We start from the raw sequence: 8,811 nt of genomic DNA, 5'->3' as shown, positions 1-8,811 counted from the left end.
CGGTTGCTCCTCTTTCAGGCCAGCTCTCTCCTGTGGCCCGGGAGTGCAGTGGAGGATGGCCCAAGTGCTTGGGCCCTGCACCCCATGGGAGACCAGGAGAAGCACCTGGCTCCTGCCATTGGATCAGCGCGGTAAGCCGGCCGCGGTGGCCATTGGAGGGTGAACCAACGGCAAAGGAAGACCTTTCTCTCTATCTCTCTCTCTCACTGTCCACTCTGCCTGTTAAAAAAAAAAAAAAAAGAGAGAGAGAGAGAGACAAAGGAAAACTGCAGATACTGACGCTAGGGGATATCAGTGTCCAAAGGCAGACTGTCCTTGGAGGCTGGCTCACAATTGTGGGCTAAATATTAAAAAGAGAACCCAGTTACTGAACTAAGGATTATGTAAAGTCAAAACTGGCAGCGGCGGCGGGGGAAGGTTGGGGGGGGCTCTTTGTCAAACTTAAAAACAGAATTCAAGCCGGCGCCGTGGCTCAATAGGCTAATCCTCCACCTTGCGGCGCCGGCATACCGGGTTCTAGTCCCGGTCGGGGCGCCGGATTCTGTCCCGGTTGCCCCTCTTCCAGGCCAGCTCTCTGCTATGGCCAGGGAGTGCAGTGGAGGATGGCCCAGGTGCTTGGGCCCTGCACCCCATGGGAGACCAGGAAAAGCACCTGGATCCTGGCTCCTGCCATCGGATCAGCGCGGTGCGCCGGCTGCAGCGGCGGCCATTGGAGGGTGAACCAACGGCAAAGGAAGACCTTTCTCTCTCCGTCTCTCTCTCACTGTCCACTCTGCCTATCAAAAAAATAAATAAATTAAAAAAAAAAAACCTTCTATTATTTAAAAAAAAACAGAATTCAGGAATCCTACCTCGTATCCTGGCTTTGACCAAGCAATGAGACCACATCACTAGATAATGTAGTTGGTTGAACATATAAAGTACAACATGTATCCAATCTCTCAACCCAGTGCCTTCAAAACTCTACCCCATTTCTAGTTTGTATTACAATTCCTTTTGGATGGCAAAAATGCTGGGACAAATTTCTAGAGTCTTTCAAGAAATATTTGAGGCTGTCAAAAATGATGATTTTGAAATAAAGAACTGGGGCCAGCACCATGGCACAGTAGGTTAATCCTCCACCTGTGGCGCCAGCATCCCATATGGGTGCCAGTTCTAGTCCCAGCTGCTCCTCTTCCCATCCTGCTCTCTGCTGTGGCCTGGGAAAGCAGTGGAGGATGGCCCAAGTTCTTGGGTCTCTGCACCCACATGGGAGACCAGGAGGAGATGCCTGGCTCTTGGCTTTGGGTTGGCGCAGCTCCAGCTGTTGCTGCCATTTGGGGAGTGAACCAACGAAAGAAAGACCTTTCTCTCTGTCTCTTCCTCTCACTGTCTGTAACTCTACCTCTCAAATAAAAATAAATAAAATATTAAAAAAAAAAAAAAAAAAGAGGCTGGCGCCGCGGCTCACTAGGCTAATCCTCCGCCTTGCGGCGCCGGCACACCGGGTTCTAGTCCCGGTTGGGGCACCGGATTCTGTCCCGGTTGCCCCTCTTCCAGGCCAGCTCTCTGCTGTGGCCAGGGAGTGCAGTGGAGGATGGCCCAGGTGCTTGGGCCCTGCACCCCATGGGAGACCAGGAAAAGCACCTGGCTCCTGGCTCCTGCCATCGGATCAGCACGGTGCGCCGGCCGCAGCGTGCCGGCCGCGGCGGCCATTGGAGGGTGAACCAACGGCAAAGGAAGACCTTTCTCTCTGTCTCTGTCTCTCACTGTCCACTCTGCCTGTCAAAAAATAAAATAAAAAAATAAATTAAAAAAAAATAAAGAAAGAGGGGCCTGCACTGTGGCGTGGTGGGTAAAGCCGCCACCTTCCGTGCCAGCATTCCATATGGGTGCCGGTTCTGGCCCCGGCTGCTCCTCTTCTGAACCAGCTCTCTGCTATGGCCTGGGAAAGCAGTGGAAGATGGTCCAGGTGCTTGGGCCCCTGCACCCATGTGGGAGACCCGGAGGAGGCTCCTGGCTTCAGATCAGTGCAGCTCCAGCCGTTGATGCCATTTGGGGAGTGAACCAGTGGAGAGAAGACCTTTCTGTCTCTCCCTCTGTCTGTGACTCTACCTCTCAAATAAATAAAAATAAAATCTTTTTCAAAAAAAGAAAGAACTTTCTATAAAGATACCCAATACAGCAGCCACTAGTCACAAGTGGCTATGAGAACTTAGCAAGTGTGGCTAAAGTGATTATGGAATAGGATTTTAGATTTCACTTAATTTTAAATTTAAATCAGAAGCTACAGTATTAGACCGTGCAGTTCTATCTGCTACAAAGTTAATTTTTATTTAATAAAAATACATTTACAAAAGTTAAATCTTTCTCTTATGACACACAGAACAGGCAGAAATTCATATTTGTTCAAAAAGACCCTTTCTCTGGGCAAACCCCTACGGCCAGCAATGATCTATTTCCACTTAAAAAGACAAGGGAAAGCAGGATAACTCAGTAGCAATTCCAGGTCCAAATTCTCACAGATCCTTTCAATTACTCCAGGAACACTCCAGTCTCCCTTAAAGCTACTCCTATCTTACGGTAAAAAAACAACCCACCCCCTTTCTCTTCGCCCTTGGCAGTGTCTCTCACTGGAAGACTCCAACAACCTCATGATCGGAGCCCTCCCATCCTCTAACCCGGGGGGCTGACTTTTTCCAGAGGTTTCGGCAGAAACACCAAAGAAACCTTACAGTACAATGATCGCAGAACGCCTTGCAATAAGGGGCACTGAGAAAACACCACCAGCAGACTCAGGAAGATGAATTCAAGACGGAAAATGAGGGGAGGAGGGCCATCCCCGCCGGGCAGTTTTTCCAAGCCCACGCCTGAGGGAGACGCCCGGCTCCGGGCGAGGCAGAAGCCTTCCCGAGGTGGATTTTCCGATGCTGGCTCAGGTAGGCACCTCTGCTGAAGCACTTGTCACAGTCAGCACATCTGTAGGGTTTCTCTCCCCTGTGCGTCCTCCGGTGCCTGATAAGGTTAAAGCTCTGGCTGAAGCACTCGCCGCACTCGGGACACTTATACGGCTTCTCCCCTGTGTGTGTGCGCTGGTGGATCACCAAGGTGGAGCTCTGGCTGAACGTCTTCCAGCACTCAGAACACCTGTACGGCTTCTCCCCTGTGTGTGTCCTCTGGTGTCTGATGAGGTGGGAGCTCAGGCCAAAACTCTTGCCACATTCGCAGCACTTATACGGTTTCTCTCCTGGCTGGTGCCCGCACCCTTCTGCCACACTGCTGCTGCTCTCACTCAGACTCTCTCTGCATTCGGAACTTTCACAGGCTTTCTCTCCCGTGTGCGTCTTCCGGTGCGCAATGAGGTTTGAACTGCGACTGAAACTCTTCCCGCATTCTGAACACTGGTAGGGCTTCTCGCCGGTGTGAGTTCGCTGATGCTTTATGAGCGTAGAATTGCAACCAAAGCTTTTTCCACACTCGAGGCATCTGTAGGGCTTCTCGCCTGTGTGCGTCCGCTGGTGGCGGATCAGGCTGGAACTCTGACTAAAACGCTTCCCACAGTCAGGGCACTTAAAAGGCTTTTCCCCAGTGTGGGTCCGCTGGTGCTCTATTAGGACATAGCTGTGGCTGAAGCCTCTGCCACACACAGGGCACTCGTAGGGCTTCTCACCTGTGTGTGATCGGTGGTGCTGGATCAGGTGAGAGCTGCTGCTGAAACTCTTGCCACACTCGGGACACTTGTAGGGCTTCTCGCCCGTGTGAGTCCGCTCGTGTATGACAAGGTGCGAGGTGTTGCTGAAGCTCTTCCCACAGGCCCCGCACCGGTAGGGCTTCTCGCCCGTGTGTGTTCTTAGATGCTGGATCAGGTGAGAGCTGTTACAGAAGCACTTTCCACACTCGGAACACTTATAAGGCTTTTCTCCCGAGTGGGTCCTCTGGTGGGCACGCAAATGAGAACTATTATGGAAGCTTTTCCAACATTCAGAGCATTTGTAGGGCTTGTCTCTGAGAGGCGAGTTTTGCTGGACGGAGGCGTCGGCGTGTTCTCCGGGGTCCCATGCGCGGTGACTGGGTTCTTCCTCCTCTCGCCCTGCAGAACCTTCCCACATCTCTGCCTTGCCGTCACTCTCCAGGAAAGCATGGCACCAGTGTTCATCCCCTCGGGACCACGTCATTGCTATTTCTTTCGTATCTTCATGCTTGGAATTTTGTGGGCAATGTCTCCTAGGCCATTTTGGAGCTCTCTCTTTATCTCTCTTACGTTTACAATGTTGAACAGTTCCCAAATTAGCCTTACTTTCATCTCCTGCAAGAATAAATAAATAGCCTAAAAACAGCTCCTAATCTCTGTTGGAGAAGAAAAATCTGATTTGCAGTGTAAGAGAGAGGAAGCAATGTAAGCTCTCAGAAATTATTTCACATAGAGGGTTTTTAAAGCTAGTTTCATTTCTTTTATTCTGTGTGCTCACCAAAAGCAAGTGCATTTTTTGTACTTAGTAACAATACTAAGGAAGTATTGGAACTGTTGTCAGCAACTGCCAAGGGGAATGTCAAGGCAAAAGTAAATGCATTCAACTTTATTCTAGAAGGCTTAAAAGGAAAAAGGGAATTTGAGTAGGAGTGAAACTGAATAGGATCCCATCCGAAAACCACACAGCAGCTCGGTTAAAATCTGACCAAGTATAGAAATAACGATGGTAGCCACTATTTATTCCGATCAGTAGCTTTGCATGTGGTTTCTCATTAACCTTAAAACAAATATTAAGACAGATATTATCACTGTTTCTCTTAAAGATGAGAAAACTAACACGGAAAGAGTTAACACAGCATGTAAGTGACACAGCAGGGACTCAAAATACAGTCTGTCTCCTTCTAACACGCTGTTCTTTCTACATATGCTATAGCACATTCTGTAACAAATTTCCAAAGATCTAGATCATCTTGATCCCTCACCTGTAAAGGGGCTTTTCAAACTCTCCCTCTTCAGGAAGCCGTTAGAATCTGAGACCAACAGTTCTTTTTCTTGCTCCATCACAATGAAAGCAGCCAGGTTAGGGATCAGAAGTCCTGCAGAAGGAAACAGGTCATGTTCAGAGGCATCTGTCAAAGTCTGTACTTCCTCCTTCCTTCCCAACCACTGTACCGTCACAATTACAGGCACCGAGTGTCCTGTGACCACACTCAAAATAAGAACTGAGGCCTGTAGAAGCTCGTTCAGAAACTCTTATCACAGAAGCAAGTTACCTTCTCTAAAGACATAATCCTAAAAATTCAATTTTCACACCAAAAGTCTGAGGATCAAGCTTCGAAGATAGAAAAGGACTTTGAAAAGTTCACAGAAAACAGAATCACAAGTAATTTTGGTGCAGTAAAAAATTTTTAAGCTCATGCATCATTTTCTCATAAAACACATTTCCCATGAACTTTTTGAAGGTCCCTCACAGAATGCATACTAATGCTCATTGCCCACTCATAGCTTAGAAACACTTTCCATTGAAAAACAGTACTTTTTGGGAAAAGGTACCAATAATAACACTTTCAAAGACTCTAAGAAATCTATCTGCTGGCCTAGAAGCAGCTAAGGAAGAGAAAGTACCACGTTTCGTTGCAGTGAATAATTTGTTTGTTGACCGAATAAAGAAATCTTTGAAGTCAATCTCAAAAGAATTTATATAGCCAGTAATAAGAAATTAAGACAAAACAGGGCTGGAACAATTATAGACAATAACTCCCAAATATAAAGGCTCTTACGTGTAAGTCTATCCTAAGTACAATATCCATTTTAGGCGAAATGACCTTGTGGAGCCAACTACAATCCCTGACCTACATTAAGGGACTAAGTAAGGTGATCCACATGGAAAGACAGCCCTATACGGAGTTAACATCCATTGTAGGATGTAAAGAATGCCATAAGTGGGTTGGGGGTAGGGGATGAGGCACAATAAAAGCCTGAAAAGGCACACATATTAAAAAAAAAAAAACACAATTGTATAATTTCTACCCCATCAACATCTGTTTTGCATCAAGTAGCAAACTAAATAATTTGCACATCTTTCTCACTTAATTCTCACAACAGCCCTCTAAAGTTGTACATTAATAACAGTAAGATCGGGGCCAGCACTGTGGCATGGCAGGTAAAGCCACCGCCTGCAGCACCAGCATTCCATATGGGCACTGGTTCAGTCCCGGCTGCTCCACTCCCAATCCAGCTCTCTGCTATGGCCTGGGAAAGCAGTAGAAGATGGCCCAAGTTCTTCGGCCCCTGCACCCGTATGGGAGACCAGGAAGAAGCTCCTGGCTTCGGATCGGCGCAGCGCCGGCCATAGTGGCCATATGGGGAGTGAACCAGCGGATGAAAGAATTTTCTCTCTGCCTCTCCTTCCCTGTGTAACTCTGACTTTCAAATAAATAAATAAATCTTTAAAATAATAATAACATCTCACTGGTGACTTTATAGTTTTTTTTTTTAGTTTTTTATTTATTTGACAGGTAGAGTCATAGACACTGAGAGACAGAGAGAAAGGTCTTCCTTCCTTTGGTTCACCCCTTAAATGGCCGGTACGGCCGGCGCTGCGCTGATCCAGAGCCAGGAGCCAGGTGCTTCCTCCTGGTCTCCCATGGGGTGCAGGGCCCAAGCACTTGGGCCATCTTCCACTGCCCTCCCAGGCCACAGCAGAGAGCTGGCCTGGAAGAGGAGTGACCAGGACTAGAACCCGGCGCCATAGGCGGAGGATTAACCAAGTGAGCCACGGCGCCGGCCCCTAGAGTTTTTATAAGGTCTTTAACAACTCCCCCGAGGTCGCACAACAGGTGTTACAGTGAACTAGAGCCGTAAGCAAAGCTGGGCAGGCAATCCTCGAGGATGGCCTTTATTCTGAAATTTCTCAGCCGTCTTTTAGTAAACAGACCTGCATGCCCCAAACTCCGTATCACTGCGAGCACACATCAGGTAAGCACACTCCAAAAACCACAGGGGCTCTGTTGTAAAGCCGAACCCGCGTCACAGATGTCCCCAGTGTCTGAATGCAGACAGACACACCGGAGTGGAAGGGAAAAGATGCTACTCAACCAGAGTTGCTGTTTAGCTGTCCCAGGACATGCGGCTGTCAACGCACGTACGGGGAAGCCAGAGTCTGAGTGACGGATTCCTTCCCCACCGTTCTCCCCAGAAGATGCAGTAACGCAGCCCTCGGCAACACTGAGTAAGACAGCGGGGCATTCAAGGCCGACATGGCAGCAAAAGGCTGTCCTGAGATGTCACTCCGCAGAGGGTCGGCTGTCGCTGTCACCGAGCGAACAGGTGACTACAGTGGCTCACGCCTTCTAGCAGAAAACCTTGCAAGCGAACGCACTGCCTGAAGCTCAGCTTAGCGGGGCACTGCACGGCGAAGGGCCAGCCGAGCCGACCCGCAAGACAAGAAAGATCCTTGCAGGCACCCCGCAGGCCAGGGCCGGGCTGGGCCGTGGCACCGCGCAGCAGCCGGATCGCTCCCCGCGACGGACCCTGAAGACGGGGCCGTGCGGGGTCCGCTTCCCTAGCCGGCGTCCCTCGGCCCCCTTCCTCTCGAAAAGGAACTCACTGTTCTGGGGGCTGCACGCAAGGCTCCCTGCATCCCCAGCAGCGCTCCAGGAGATAACGCACCCCGCTCCTCCCGACCCTCCCCAATCGCGGTCCTAAACTCTCACACCCGGAAGACAGACACAGGAAGTCGCCATGTCTTTCCCGGCAGGCTTTGCCGGGGCCCTTCTAGGCAGCAGTGAGGGTCGTCGCTCTTTGATCTTAACCCTTAGGAGCCCGGAGCGGCGCCGCGTGCTGAGATGCCAGCTCCGATCCTCGCTCCCTGGTCCTGCGCCTTATGAACGGGGCCTGATTGGAGCTTATACTTCTCCATGCCGTCTGGGCGTCGTTGGCTTTAACTTCATTATCATTCGAATGAAAATCCACCTGAGTATGCATTAAGCACCGCCCACCCCTGTGAGCGTGAATATAATAGGAGAATTTTACCCGTGAAAACAGCTGGAGACATCAGGCATCTATCCACGTTTAAAACAGAGAGTTTGGGCAGATGTTTGGCCTGGTGGTTGAGACACTCACATCCCATCCCATATCAGAGTCCCTGGGCTTGACTCCGCTCCACTTCCAAGTCCTGCCTCACTACTGCGCGCTCTGGGAGGCAGCCGCTGAGCGCTCAAGTGCTTGGGTCCTTGGTAACCCATGGAGGAGAACTGGGTTGAGTTCCCAGCTCCCCGCTTCAGTCTGGCCTGGTCAGGGTGTCCGCAGACTTTCGGAGACTGAACCAGTGCATGGGAGCGCTCTCGCTCTCTGTTTTCTCTCTCCCTCTCAAATAATACGCAAATACAATTAAAAAAAAAAAAAAAAAACACGTGGTTTGCAAGGCACCTTTTCAATACTCAGAGATACCGTTAACTCTATTATTACAGGGAAACAGGAGCCGATCTCCTACCTCCCCACTCCCCTGCGCCATCCAACATGAGAATCCACTTCACTCTGTCCGCCTTTCTTCTTTCCCCATCATATGTAGAAAAGATCTCTCCGTATTTAAAACACAGCCTGCACTGGAATTGTACTTCATAATCTTCACACTGTCAACTAAACACTCAATTCTCCTACCCCAAGCCCAAAATAGTTCCTCAGATTTTGTTTTTTCGCAGTATTGCATTGCATTTCTCCAACGCGACATCTCTCCTGCAGCGCTGGCATCACCAACCGCCTCCAAGCTAAGGTAATCGCCGTTTCCAGTTCTCGGGGCCTCTCTCATGAGCGCTGACATGGCTGAGGAATCCCTTCTTCCAGAAGCATTCTGCTGGGGT

The 8,811-nt window shown here is 49.7% G+C and overlaps 1 protein-coding gene across 3 annotated transcripts; it reads right to left on the bottom strand.

Moving 5' to 3' along the window:
* Positions 1–1,010: 1,010 nt before the first annotated feature.
* Positions 1,011–7,743, bottom strand: ZNF572 (zinc finger protein 572). Of its 3 annotated transcripts, none has more exons than XM_089336482.1 (3): positions 7,668–7,743; positions 4,933–5,046; positions 1,011–4,285 (listed from the first exon to the last, which is right to left on the bottom strand). In XM_089336482.1, the coding sequence occupies exons 1-3, from the start codon at positions 7,693–7,695 to the stop codon at positions 2,775–2,777; spliced, it is 1,653 nt and encodes a 550-aa protein (XP_089192608.1). In that variant the 5' UTR covers positions 7,696–7,743; the 3' UTR covers positions 1,011–2,774. The 3 variants fall into 3 exon arrangements, with proteins under 3 accessions (XP_089192608.1, XP_008254118.3, XP_008254119.3); XM_008255896.5 differs by having other exon boundaries at positions 7,560–7,728; XM_008255897.5 differs by having other exon boundaries at positions 6,888–7,704.
* Between the last annotated feature and the right edge of the window lie 1,068 nt (positions 7,744–8,811).

This window comes from Oryctolagus cuniculus, chromosome 6 (assembly GCF_051225735.1).
Source record: "Oryctolagus cuniculus isolate XC-2025 breed Fujian yellow rabbit chromosome 6, ASM5122573v1, whole genome shotgun sequence".
Lineage (NCBI taxonomy): Eukaryota > Metazoa > Chordata > Mammalia > Lagomorpha > Leporidae > Oryctolagus > Oryctolagus cuniculus.
This window is presented reverse-complemented; position numbering and strand designations above follow the sequence as displayed.